The sequence below is a fragment of the Mixophyes fleayi genome, chromosome 4 (genome assembly GCF_038048845.1).
Source record: "Mixophyes fleayi isolate aMixFle1 chromosome 4, aMixFle1.hap1, whole genome shotgun sequence".
NCBI classification, from domain to species: domain Eukaryota; kingdom Metazoa; phylum Chordata; class Amphibia; order Anura; family Limnodynastidae; genus Mixophyes; species Mixophyes fleayi.
This window is the reverse complement of record NC_134405.1, coordinates 87,155,987-87,170,809: the sequence shown is the minus strand read 5'-3', so window position 1 is coordinate 87,170,809 and position 14,823 is coordinate 87,155,987. Positions and strand designations below refer to the sequence as shown.

Here is a 14,823-nt window from a genome sequence, read left to right as displayed (position 1 = left end):
TTGAAGTCTGTCCCCAAGATGTTGGAGTGTTTGTGTGGGAATTTGTGCCCATTCATTCTGTAGAGCATTTATGAGGTCAGGCACTGATGTTGGATGAGAAGGCTTAGCTTGCAATCTCTGTTCCAGCTCATCCCAAAGGTGTTCGATGGGGTTGAGGTCAGGGCTCTGTGCGGGCCAGTTAAGTTCTTTCACACCAAACTCATCAAACCATGTCTTTATAGTCCTTGCTTTGTGCACTGGGGCACAGTCATGTTGAAATGAAAAAGGGCCTTCCCCAAAATGTTATCACAAAGTAGGAAACATAGCATTGTCCAAAATTACTTGGTATGTTGAAGCATTAAGTTTTCCCTTCACTAAAGATAAGGGGCCTAGCCCAAATCCTGAAAAACAGACCCATACCATTGTCCCTCCTCCACCAAACTTCACAGTTCGCATAATGCAGTCAGGCAGGTAACGTTCTCCCGTCCAAGACTCACTCATCTGACTGCCAAAACAGAGAAGCGTGATTCATCACTCCACAGAACACTTTTCCACTGCTCCACAGTCCAGTGCCGGTGTGTTTTACACCACTCCATCCAATGCTTGGCATTGGGCTTCTCGATGTCAGGCTTACATGCAGCTGCTCGGCCATGGAAACTCATTCCATTAAGCTCCAGCCGCACAGTTTTTGTGCTTACATTAATGCCAGTGGACGTTCAGAACTTTTCAGCTATGGAATCAGCAAAGCATTGACAACTTTTATGCGCCTTAGCAGTCCTTGACCCCACTCTGTGATTTTAGGTTTTCTTCTGCTTTGTGGCTGAGTTGCTATTGTTCCTAAATGCTTCCACTTGCTAATAATATCACTTACAGTTGACCGTGGAATATCCAGTAAGGATGAAATTTCATGAACCCTCTTACTGCAAAGTTGGCATCCTATCACAGTACCACGCTCACTGAGCTCTTCAGAACAACCCATTTTTTGTCACACATGTTTGAAAATGGAGACTACATGGTTAGGTGCTTGATTTTATACATCTCTGGCAACGGGTCTGATTGAAACACGTCAATTCACTAATTAATAGGTGTGGTCAAATTCTTTTGTCCACATAGTTTACAAATAATGTGTCATTAGAAATATAGATACATAGAATTTGACAGCAGAAGAGATCCTCCAGGTCCATCTAGTCTACATTTTACATGTGTGTGTTTCTTTTATTTTGGGAAATTGTTATTTTATTTTTTATTTTTTTAGATTGTAAGCTCTCACAAGCAGGACCCTCCTTCCTCTTGTCTTCTTGTCTTTTCCATCCTGGTCCACTTGTGCGCCCTTGTCTTTTGCCTTCTGCATGTTCTTTACGACACCTATTATACAAGCTGCCTATTATGCCTTATGCATCGTCCTGTGCTTCCTGTATGTACATTACTTTGCCTATTGTTATGCCTTTATCATATGTTCTATCATATGTTCTCCACTGTATAGTGCTGCGGACATTTCTGACACCTTAAGAATAAACAATAATATGTATACCTCACCACAATTGCTGATATTATTCCATTGATGCATCAACAAAAGTTCTCCTGATGTTACATTCCAGTCTTTAAAGCATGTCCCCTTGTTCAAAAAATCCTCTTATTTATTATTTTAAATATTGCCTTTGTGAACTCTTTTAATAGTTTTGATACATATAAATGTTTCTATAACATCTGTACCTTGCCTTTCTAAGGCTTGGCTACACATTACAGAAAATGTCTCCGGATGCGATATCGTCAACGATTTTACCAATGACTGAAATTCCTTATCAGCATGCCGGTTCATGTGTACACACTTTACAAGATTTACCATCAGATCTGTGCTCTTCATCTGTCATAACCATTGGCTGAAAAGATAGTGACACTGTAAACTCTATGGAGATCTGCTTACACTGCTGATTGTGAGAGCATACACACTGTAAAATTGGAACGACTTTGTTCCATTGTTGAACAAGATTTTTAGTCTGTTTATAAAATCAACGATCAATATGATGTGCTTTGGAACGATAATTGTTCATTGTGGGAGCATACACATTAATGCAATATTGGGCCAAATGGTCGTTTATCGTGTGATTGGCCCTATAATCGGGTGAAAAACCTGTAGTGTGTACCCAGGTTAACCTGTACATGTCCAGTCTTTTCATGAGCCTTTGGACCATTTTAATAGCTTATCTATGATTTTTTTTCTATTTTATGAATGTCTTTTTTAGGACCTCCTGAACTTTATACACTCGAGGTGCGGTCTTATCAGGGACCTAAAAATTGGCAATGTAACCTAACGTTTCATGCTATTAATACATCTCCCTATACGACCAGCTGTCTACTGGTGTTTCCCACTGATTGCTTACTTTAATTTTTCCCACGTTTATTATTTTACATTTTGATGTGTAAAATTTAAAACACAATTGTATTATCCCTACTGGAGAATTAAACTGGTTACAAATCTTTGTATTAATTGAGAGGTAGTCCATTGATTACCAACCCTTAATTTGTTTATGTAGCACATGCATCTTACTTGATTTTGATACAACCACTGGAGCATCCACAAAAGGGCTCCCAGTGTGGTTTTATCGATTGTTCTTGAAGTCTTGTACCAGTTGCCCTTGCAGAGCTTCCTCAATATCTTGCCAAAAACAGATTTTCTTTTCCTTAATCGCATTCCACAACACCCTGCAGGGAACAAAGCACAAGACACACAAGGACAAACAATCACAATGACAAGGATCACTCTCCAGCACATCCGTTTTCTTGATCATTGTGTGCTCTCTTTCTCTCTCTCTCTCTCTCTCTCCCTCCCTCTCTGTCTCTCTCTCTCCCTCACTCTATCTCTCTCAGAGGCTGTTGGGGCAAACAGAACAACACAATGCAGTGGATAGGGGAGAACAGCAGTACACAGTAAACAATAACAGCGAGACAATGCAAACACAATACAATCACAAAATAGAACAGGGACCAACCTTGGCCTGACCACAGGGTGCAGAGACACAATACACAGGGAGAATAACAGGTCTCTAAGTGACCACTAAAAAAATGGCAGCTGGGGACTTTGCGGGGAAATGGGACTAGAAATGAGCCTAGAAAAATTGCTGCACTAGCTTCGAAGCCTGATTTAAATGTAGGGTAGGTTTTAAGACAGTGTTGTACTGTGCCCAAAATATAATTACTGGACAGTCACTGAGCCTGTGCTACTGTGGTCCAAAGCTTCTAAGATTGATTAAAATATGCCCCAAGTAATACTATTATAAGGATCTACAAATAAACTAATGGAGCCCACGGTCCTTGAGCCTGGCTACCTGCTGCATGGGTTTTATGCCCACAAATATGCCCACGGCCATTAAGCCCAATACAGGTGACAGTTTACACTGTTAGCAAAGTATGTAAAATATACTTACCTGCTCCATTCAGGAATCCGGTTTTCTCCCCACCGTTTCCTCTTCTTCCAGTCTGGCGCTTAAGTCTACGATGGTCTTCTGCCGTTGCTTAAAAAAATGACTACCTTTTCAAGCCCTGGGTTCTCTTTTTTTCTTCTCTTCTTTTCTTGATAACGCCACTCTTCTAGTTCTCTATTCTTCTCCCCCTCAGGCAATGGTCTCTCCAGACCACAGCCAGAGCCATGGCGGGACTTAGTGGCTCGCCATGGCTCCTAATTCAAATGGCCGATAGTGAGCCTTGATCTTGTGGAGTGTTTCTGGCATGCAGTTGCTTGTAATTACCAAAAGTGGTCCAACCAAGGATAACTAGTGAACCAGTGAAAGGATAATGGGCAACCAAGGCTCTGATGTTCTTGGGGAGCAAAGGCTAACCCATATGGACCAATCCCACTGAAGAGCTACTGTAGCACAAATTGCTGAAAAACTTAATGCTGGCTATGATAGAAAGGTGTCAGAACACACAGTGCATTGCAGCTTGCTGTGCTGTGGGACTGTGTAGCCACAGACTGGTCAGGTTGACCTATGTCTACCACTGAAAGAGCCTACAATGGGCACCTGAGTGCCAGAACTGAACCATTGAGCAGTGGAAAAAGGTGGCCAGATGAATCACGTTTTCTTTTGCATCATGTGGACAGCCAGGTGCATGTGTGTCATTGTGACAAGACAGGGTAACATCAGGGCAATATCAGTCCACACTAGTCTGTCAGTCAATGGGCCTATTGGATTACATTGGGCTACTACACTGTTATTAAATTCCACTCAGTGGCTAGATCCGCAATTGCTTTGTCTCCCAGGAGGGAGAGGAAGGTTGTCACAGAAAGTATGGAACAGCTGGAGCCTCTGTGACATCACAAAGTAGTGGAATGGGTTAAAAATGGGAGGGTCTGGCCCAATCTAAAATCAAGAGGTGGGATTCTGGAATTGACTGAACACTGTCCTAAGCACGTATATGACAGACTTTGTGGCAGGGGAACAGCAGGGGGTTTCTTTTCTCCACCCTTGTCACTGTCCAATTTCCCTGTGTCACCAATAAACATGGACTGTGCCTGGGGGTTTGTCCAGGAAAGGATCCAGGGCTGGGGGATTTTGCAACACTTGGAAAGGGGGGACCCGGGAGGGGGGAGAAGTGCTGTGGATTTTTAAGGAGGAAAATTTGGACTGAGGGTGAGCTGTCGAGATCATCTAGTCTACAGAACATCCAATCGGGTCAGATGGCAGGCCCACTGGCCCATCTTGTGGAGCAATTTGAGACTCTTTTGGTGCAAGCACTCTGAACCTGTTGAGAACTCTGTGGGGTGAGGTTATTTTTGTGGTTTGATTGTTACTGGTGATTTGATAACACTTGTATATTTGGTGGGGGGGTCTATTTCTCCTATGTGTAGCACTGTTTGCATTTACCCTGTGTATACACTTGTGTGAATAAAGAGATTATAATCTCTTTCTTGATTACTTACCTGCGTGATTCTGTGAACCTAGAGGGCCAGGTACTTAGCGAACTACGGTTTTAAGCATGGTATCCTCACAGTCATTTACCTGGGAAAGAGATGGCACCAGGATACACTATAGGAAGAAGGCAAGTTGCCGGAGGCAGTGTGATGCTCTGGGAAATTTTCTACTGGGTTTTGGCATTCATGTAGATGTTACTTTGACACGTACCACCTACCTAAACATTGTTGCAGACCAAATACATTCCTTCATGGCAACAGTATTCCCTATTCCCTGATGACAGTGGCCTGTTCCAGCAGGATAATGTGCCCTGTCACCCTGCAAAAATTGTTGAGGAGTAGTTTGAGGAACATGAGGTGTTAACTTGGCCTCCAAATTCCCCAGATCTCAGTCCAATCAAGCATCTGTGGCATGTGCTGGAAAACAACGCAGAGACATAGAGGCCCCACCTTGCAGCTTACAGGACTTAAAGGATCTGCTGCTGTGTCTTGTTGCCAGACACCACAGGAGACCTTCAGAGATTTTGTGGAGTCCATGACTCGACTGGTCAGAGCTGTTTTGGCGGCACCAGGGGGTCCTGCAGAATATTAGGCCAGTGGTTTTAATGTTGTGACAGATTGGTGCATATTGATAGTTTTCAGTGAACTCCTCAGTTGGATTTCTAGATATAAATAGCAAATGGCATTTTGTGCATTAGTTTAACATCACCCAGAATTGAGTTATAAAATCAATAAAGTGTTACAGGCATCTTTATTTAAGAACTTCGCCAGACAGATTGGAAAAATTAGGCAAGAAGGATAATGAGAGAGCAGCAAGCAATGTTCCCACCTTTGGATTGTGGATTGTGCTCGGTCGATCCATCTTATGTCTTTCCTGGAAAGTTGAGAGACACAGAAATGTTGTGGGGCATATGGCTCTTGGGATTTCATATGTCTGCCAGCAATGAGTGTCAATAATCATTATAATTATTTGTAGAATATATATATATACATTTTCGATATATATATATATATATATATATATATATATATGTAAAAAAAGCTTTCTAAAATGTTTCCAGACTCAAACCCAAATTGCTAGCAGAACTGTAGACATAGAGGATTTTTTTTTCCCCTTTGGTGGAAATGCCCTTGTAGAATCCCCTTTTGGGACCAATTCCATTCAATTATTAATTTGAGGTCTGAGCAACCAATACCCAAAGACTCCTGGACTTTTTTGTTTTCTCGCTCCTCACAAGATGCGTGTATTCAAACTAACAAGCTGGCCTCTCATATTCTTACAGCCACAAAATCATTAATACCTAAAAACTGGAAACAACAGGATCCCCCCTCTATTCTAGCCCTCAAAAACTACCTCTGGCACAATGCATGCATGGAGAACATCACTTACTACTTACATGACAAACAACTCAAATTTGATGGTATATGGGCCCATTGGTACTTTAGGGAGATCTTCTGAAAAGATTACAATTTCCTATGTACTGGCGGCAACTCTCTCTTGAACTTTGGATGCAAATAGTATTTATTGAGTATACCAGTTGTCTTCTCTGGGTCTCCTGTGGGTTTGACCAATATATGATTGTGTAACCTAATCATAAAAGCTTAACTTAATCTAAGTGATTTATACACATTATTGTTGTTTTTTTTAAGGATATTGACTTTGTTATATGTGATATACCTGCCCACCCGTGTCCCTTCCCCCTTCTCCAAATTTTACTTAAAAAAATATAGTGGAATGTTTTGATGTTTGAAAATGTTTTTACTTCTTTTGTTTCTTCAATAAATGTATAGTTTTGGAAAAGTCATTGATCCTCTGCACTCTGCACTACAACGTTAGGTGCAAGAGGGGGGTTGCCAATATTTTTAAAAAAATAATAATAAATACTCTGAAATCTCCAAATACACAATTAATGCTGTTCTAACTTATTTTCTATATATTAAAAACAGGGAATGTTAGTTCCGCATATTGCAATGTGTGGAGACCCAGAAACCCCCGCTGCGTGCGCCCCTGTTATCATCATCATCACCTATTTATATAGCGCTACTAATTCCACAGCGCTCTACAGAGAACTCACTCACATCAGTCCCTGCATATTTTGTTTTATTATTTCATATTATTATTGCTTATACCAACAATAATCAATGTTCGTCCGGGTTTAAGTTATGTTAACAATTAAAAAAAAATGTAAATATTAAAATATATCTGTTATAGGAAGCCGAGGTTCTATATACAATTATCAACGGTTTAAATGTCATGTAAAACTAGCAGGCACTGAGTTCTTGGGCAAAATATATGATCTATCTGCAGTTATACTCAGCAGGAAAACAATCTATAATGTTGTTGGATTTTTCCAACTTTATTTATCTGTATTTCTTTCATAACGGGCGGATGTACTTAACCTCCTGAAAACCTTTTTTTATATTGTCATTATAGTAAACCTCAGTATATCATTCACGGCTTCTGATGATCTGAAGGATATGGTCCTCTTTTGCAGTCCTACTGAGGTCTATAAAAATGAATAGCCTTTTTGTAAATCAATGCATGGCATCAGCATCATAATGCTTTTATAAAATATAGCGTGCCTCAGAGCCCTTTCTTGCTTACTGTGACCTGAAGAATTATTTTAGAGGGACTGAATATGATGACTAAAAAGGCAGTTATGATTCGGAGAGATGATGGAGAGGATACAACGTACTGAGGTTTTAACAGGGGACTTGGATGAGATCCATAGCATACCTTAATTAGTTCAATAATACTTTTCTGCAAAGTAACTCAGAAACTGGTGACAATTAGGAGGATAAAAGATTGAGAACATTTCTTTTGTCCTACATTATTTATGCTATTTCTAGTTTGTGGGAAGTAATGAGTAGAGCAAATATTCACAACAGTCAAATAGTGACAATTGTTAATGAACGGGGTGTGGCTTAATGGGGGGGTACATTTTAAAACATGTTTTAAAACTTTATTTAGGGCGATTCCTATCCTATAATTGAATGCGTTTTTATCTATATTTGTGACATTCGAGTAGAGTGATGTGAACTTGAGACATAGGCTGGACAAGACTGAGGTGGAGGTATTGCAATAAACACACTATTCCCAATATGATGACACAGATGATTATTTAGTAAGATTACTCTAAGCTGCAAATCTTCACTACCATTAAGACATTTGCTTTTCATTGTTGGACCTGCACCAGGCAGATAAAAGTTAATTGCTGATTGTTAACAATTGATTCCGTGCAGATTTGCATTTCTGAGCAATGTTAGAAAATAATGGAGATCACCATACATCTTAAAATGTATCAATGAGTTCAGAATTTATAAACCTATTTATCAAGAGGGAAACACTTTTTAAGCTACGGTATTTTAACTACCACACTAATTTTGAGATAGCTCTGAAGTGGTAATATAATGGCTTGAGTCAGACAAGGGATCATAGCAAAGTCCCTTTACGATCCTTCGATGTCTGCTCTTCCTGTCATTGTGAAGCAGAATTTGCCAAGCGCTGAATTGTTCACCTACTAATAGGGAACGTGAGCTAGGTTTAGACCCTCATTAGACTGGTCAGTGTTACCCTACTGATGATGTGTTGTCGCAATATTAATTCTTCCCTGTTCACCTGTGTTAAAATGTGAAATATCCCGCCATTCAAAAATACAATAAAAGTAATACTAAGATTAGTATATAAAAAATATCACAAGTTTTTGTTTTAGTTGGCATTGATAAGAATGATTTTTCAAGAATGTTCCTTTTAAAGTTGCATCAATACATTTTGAGCAGCAAATCCCCCCCCCTCCCTCCCAAAACACACACACTTTATGTGATGCGAAGTGTCTGCCTTGAAGGTAATGTTTTATAAAGCCATACAACAGCAGAGCTACGAGCGTGCATAGTCACTGGGGAGCGCAGATCTCGGATCAGATGGCCCTCTGATTCCTTTTTATTCCCGTGTTTGCCTGCTTCACGCCAGGAATGACATGCCACTGATGAAGGAACCAATTTCTTTATTTCCTGTTCGGCCTGCTGCTGGCAGCTGCTGCTCATAGCTTTGCCTTGCTCAACGCGAACAGATATCTGCCAAAGCTCTGTAACATCCTTGTTCCTCTGCCAGAGCTGGCCAAGGACAGAGTCTTAATGAGCGAGTAGGTGTTTAATTAAAAGCCTGTGACAGAAACACTCAGAGACGGTCAGCTAACATACTTAGAATAAATGGAGTTCATAAAACCCAAAGAGGTAAATGTCAAAGTGGTGTTATTTATACACCACTCTGTTCCAAATTTCATGTATCATGCGTCTATCATTTTCAGGTGTAGTAGCAGAGCGTAGACGTTTCGTGTCTTGTTACACTTCAGAGCTCTGACATATTCCACAGCGATATTGGTGGCTGGTTTATGTTGGACTGCGTTTGTTTGATAACAGAATAACAAACACATACTCAAGGCACAGCAAACAAATATGCAAACACAGTTCTGGCAGAACATAAATTACATGATTTAAGTAGCTTCTATTTTGTATTATTTAAATAGAAAGAAACCCTTTATCGATGTTTACGGATCTGGAACAGTTGTAGCAATGTGTCTCTATAACGATAGCACTCCCAAGTGGGAGTAACACTATTTTGCAAAAAGTTGCAAAACTCGGATGATTCCCTGTAATACATGTAGGAAATATTTTTAGCATTGGATTAATTAAAGGGACATTATATAAGCTTAGCCTTTTACAGATTAAAAAAAAAAATACGTACTTATTTTTAATTGAAAATGTATAGAAAATTTTAATTGGAAAGGCTCCCCAGCAGTTGTAGGACTACAAGTCTCAGCACGTTAGGCTAAGACACACACATATTCACATATGTGTTTTAAATATTTTAAGACATTCTTTTGAAAGTCTATGTATATTATTAAACACTTATCTCTTGTTTAAATAATTTTTTGGTGTGAAATATTTGTATATACGACTTGGGGGTAAATTTATTAAACTGCGGGTTTGAAAAGTATAGATGTTGTTAAAGCAACCAATCAGATTCTAGCTGTTGTTTTGTAGAATGTACTAAATAAATGATAGCTAGAATTTGATTGGTTGCTAATTTCAACATCTACACTTTTTCATACTCACAGCTTGATAAATTTACCCCTTGATCTTCATACCTACAGTAGTTATGCTTAACTCCTCATGTCTTTGTACAAGTAGCTTAAACATTTCACTGAATTTTCACTATATTTAAGGAAAGATCAAATCGGCGCAATAGATATTCATTGTTTCGGGCAAAGCACAACCAAAAGCTGGGTAAATATGCAAGAAGACCATCATCGGTCTTCCTTCGGTAAAACACACACTGAATATCATGGTTATGCATAAGGGAAAATCCTGTAAGTATTTAAAAAAAAAAAAAAAAGGTAAAGCAAGTTGTAAAATAAAACATGAACAAACAAGACAATATTCTCTCTTAGCTGATTAATAACATCAATTTTCTCAATGGCATATATGATAAAACCGATCTAAAAAATGCTTTTTTGCCATTACAAATGAATGGGTGATGGTTTAAGTGTAGTGGTAGAGAAACACTGTGACACACATGCACACGCGCTACCTGCTTCTGGAATGAATGGATGCAGTTACAGCCTAATGATTGTACACAGCGTCCCTGTAGGCACACAGGCAATTTAGAGCTTGCGAGCCTGCCCTGCTCTACGATATATTTCAGGAGCAATGCGTCCTATTGTAAAAACCGCAGCAGAAACAAACAATGATAGTTTATTGCGAAAGCTGTTTTACTATAATGAGCATTGTGGGGAATATTGAAAAAGATCTTTTGCTGAGCCAAAAATGAATTTGTAAGTCATAAAGCGTCTTATGCTGAAATTAACACTGACCTCTTCAGCTCTGGAACGGACAACAAAGACTCAACATTTCCAGCAGTAAAGAGGTTACGCAGGATTATATTCATTTTAATGGGGAGAGAAAAAAAAATAGCGCCTGTCAGAAACAACTTTAAGACTTAAGATTAAAGAATGACCTTATAACTGTATGGTGAGTCACATGACCAGTTTTCTAGACAGCGGATAGCATTGCAGTGCTGAGGTCATGGCGTCTTGAGATTGATTACTGACGATGGCCCTATTTGTGTGGAGTTTGTATGTTCTCCACGTGTTTGCGTGGGTTTCCTCCGGGTGCTCCGGTTTCCTCCCACACTCCAAACACATACTGGTAGGTTAATTGGCTGCTACAATAGACCCTAGAGCGCGGGTGTGGTGAAGAATTTAGACTGTAAGCTCCAATGGGACAGTGGCTACTGTGAGTGAGTTCTCTGTACAGCGCTGTGGAATATGGTGGTGCTGTATAAATAATAAGTAGCAGAACCAAAGAGTGTTTATTCTATTTTTCAAATACTGTAGTTTGACACACATGTCTTGGTTGAGATGGCAGCCACCACCATTGATTATTTCCATACATACGTACCTCAAATTTTACTTTTATCTGTATATATATATATATTCTCCTGGCACACACAGCAATGTATATCACTTGTAAATTGCAATGCAAATACTTGAAAATGATATTATTTCCCTGATGGGCTTTTCATGCTTTAGTTAAGTTCAAATTGAGGTGGAAGAATACAAGATGCAAGGTAAGGATGTTTTTTTTTTAAATCAACTGCTTCATTTAAATGAGAGCTAAAGTTTGACTTTGGTTGTGGGGACAAGCCTGGAAATAATGACTTTCTAAATAGATAGATTATTATTAGTTAGGTGGAGCTCTGTTAGATTGCATTGCATCTCTCCAGGAGAGGGCGGCAGGCGGGCTATCCAAAAGAGAACCCCGGGGACTGCTGCATTAGGATGGGGGTCCGCAGGATGACACCCCCACTCCTCAGAGCTTCTTAATTCTAATCTGGTGTAAATGCGCATCCAGGCGCTAATTAGCACATGAATAGCTCACTATAAACTGAATTTATTGGTTTCAATGGTGTCTAGAAAAATTACAGCTCTGTGTTTAAAATTTTAAAATGCTTCCTAAACTACTATGCTAATGTGTGTTAATTTTATAATGGGAGGTGTATAAAACACATTGAATCTGAATGTAAAAAAAATACTATGGTTTCATGGATTTCTTTTAACATGTTCATAATTAAGTATATAAATGTCATAAAAACTTGTGTAAAATTGGCTTGTATAATAATGTTATTATTTTTATTTAAAAGCACATCTAAAGAGTATAAGAGTATTTAAAGCACATCAAAAATGCACAGCAAACCTTCTGTAAATTTACATGCATAGTGTTAAAATGTGGTGTGGATGAGCCCTTACACCAACCTCCTGCCACAAGATGCCATGTTGAAGTATGTTAGTTTCATCACCCGGGCCTGAGAACCATTGAGTTAGAACCAACCTGAGGAATTTTCTCCTGCGCTCAACCCATCTTTGATAAAGCATTGAAAACTATCTCAACTGACCGGTACCCTTATATCTTCAGCATCACACAACCCAACACCTACAGCCGAACACCCTCTACATACCCTGAGCTACTTTGTACAACCCCCTTTCAACCTGTGTGCCTTGATGGCTCCCACATTACAGTACATTCTCCTCCCCTTTTAGCGTCACCCCATTTAATTAAACACATTTTCTGTATTTCTGTATTTGCCCTACAATATAACTGGGTTTAGCCTTATTTATGGATTAAATACGTCTTAAAAGTTTGTCACTTTAGTGTGAGTGAATCTTTTTATTACCTAGTGCACCTAGAAACTGGCTTCTCAGCCTTATATACTTTTAATGAGACCTGTTTGGTGGAGAAGCACATTTGGAGGCTCACCAGCCCCCTGTAATGTAACAGTCCACATGTACAGTGCACTGTGTCAGAAATAAAAAGTAAAAAAGGGCAGCATACCTCCACAAATCTCCATCCAGCCCACTCTGGACATTATTATTTTATATCATGGTGAATGAGGGTTTAGGGAAGACATTCATCCAATTAAAGTTTATTGAAAATTTGTAAATTACCTTTTACTCCTTTGGTATAATGGATTTTATACTAGCACTACTGGGGTGATAAATTGACCTCTCATATGGTTTCAATTTGGCTAATTCCGCTGGTCCCCAAAACTTTTCAGTATGGGACTTTCTGCATATCCCCCTATAAGAGAACCAGACTTGTTTTAACTATAGCAGGTTAACTCCATGCTCAGGGCAGGTGGAACATGGAAAGCCCGGTAAGTGTGGCAGAAGGGCACTGTGAACAGAGCTGGCATCAGAATAGGAGCACTGAGGTCCTTCGTGCGGAAGAGCTGCGTATATGCAAACTGCCAGGCAGGTGGGGGGCTGGACATGCCAGCGTTGGCACTGCCCATGCTTGTAGTCTTCTTGTTATAGTGGAAACAAGCCCAGCCTGTCTAGTGTTGGGACTAGTTGAGCAATTTGGGGGTACACTGATCATTGTTCATTCATTTATTTATTTATTTTTTTAAAATTACACAGTGCGCACTTTATGGGGAATATTTTGGGATAGTGCTGATTCCAAGTCATTTTGTCAAGGGGAAGCGGCTGTGCACTATAAGGAATTCACCCTCTCCATCCCTACATTGCATTACAGTGATATCGCTCTGCAAAATTAAACCTCATTTCTGCAATGCTCTGCCGATGAGGCAAACCAGAGCGCCTCTTCCATACTTCAGATGGAACACCTCAACTCCACTAAACTCCCCCCATTCCCTGTGCAAATTTCTACTCTTCTGCAAATGCGCCTATTTTGCTCCACAAAACTATGTGCTATACTAGAAATCTATGTGCATTTGCGCAAATTGAGGCCCACAGTGGGTTAAAAAGCTGTATTTTCCTCATTGGAGCAGTTGTTTTGCCCATCATAAATGACTTCCAGTGTAGGAAGCCATTTTGTGGACTGAACCAATTTTCGTGACATGAGCATGTGATCTAACAGTTTACTAGGCAACAGTGACATTACTGAATCCCCAGAGTGTATTAATGAAATGAGGCCCTAATGATGTTACTGGTCTCTAATAAACAGATAGGCTGCATTCTTGCGAATATTTTTTTACCCAGCAAAATGTCGGCTTCCACTGTGTCACGGCAGCTGGTACACTTCAAACCATCTAGCATTTAGTGTATTGACTACAGAGTAAACATAATTCTCTCTGATAAGAAGTAACCAGAGGTATATTTACAAGCTCAGGACAAACTTAACATTGCCAATAATAATAGCTTTTAGGCAAATGTAAAATGCTTATTTGCAAATGTATAATGAGAATTCTCCAAGCACAAAGGAGAATTGTGTATATGTTCCCAAGTACTTTCATTTCCTGTCTAAACATTGTGTTATTTTATGGTTGGACTGTGCTTTTCAGTCTGTTTGTCTGAAAACGTATTTGCGAATGCACCATTAGAGACAAGCCGTGGAATGAGTGAGTTGTGCAGAATGGACCATTTTAACTCATCTACAGTTTACTCAAAAGTTATTTTGCTGTGCAAGAGTGCATCAAGACCACCTATGGATTCTGTTTCCTCACCGAGGATGCTTATGATCCCTCAAGCAGAGACAGAGTGGCCTGTGGCACAGCAGGAGTCATTTCATTGCCTGTGAATGAAGTCATATTCCTTGCCAGGATGCTATTCTTGGTGGAGAGAAGGGGATGCTTCCTTAACCCTTAACCCTGGAGGGATCAAGCGATGTTCCACCAAGCCAGGAGTTTCAGAGACACAACAAAGTAACTGTCGCTTACTTTTAAGCATTCACTGAGGCTTCCAGAAATCACGTTCTCTCATATAAAATTGGCCCCAAAATATACTTTGACGAAGCAAGATTTTCTGTCATTCAAAGGAAATATTTCTAATATTGAAATGTTAAGGTAACATTGAAGTAATTTTACATCAGAAAATTAGTTTTTTTTGTCTGCTAGTGGGTTTTATTAATTACATTAT

At 39.6% G+C, this 14,823-nt stretch overlaps 1 protein-coding gene across 1 annotated transcript in view; it reads right to left on the bottom strand.

Moving 5' to 3' along the window:
• Positions 1-14,823, bottom strand: part of LOC142150724 (uncharacterized) — a 122,158-nt gene that overhangs the window by 19,188 nt on the left and 88,147 nt on the right. Inside the window, exon 2 of the mRNA XM_075205917.1 lies at positions 2,528-2,682. Coding sequence (XP_075062018.1) covers positions 2,528-2,682 — 155 coding nt within the window. The remainder of the gene's footprint in view (positions 1-2,527; positions 2,683-14,823) is intronic.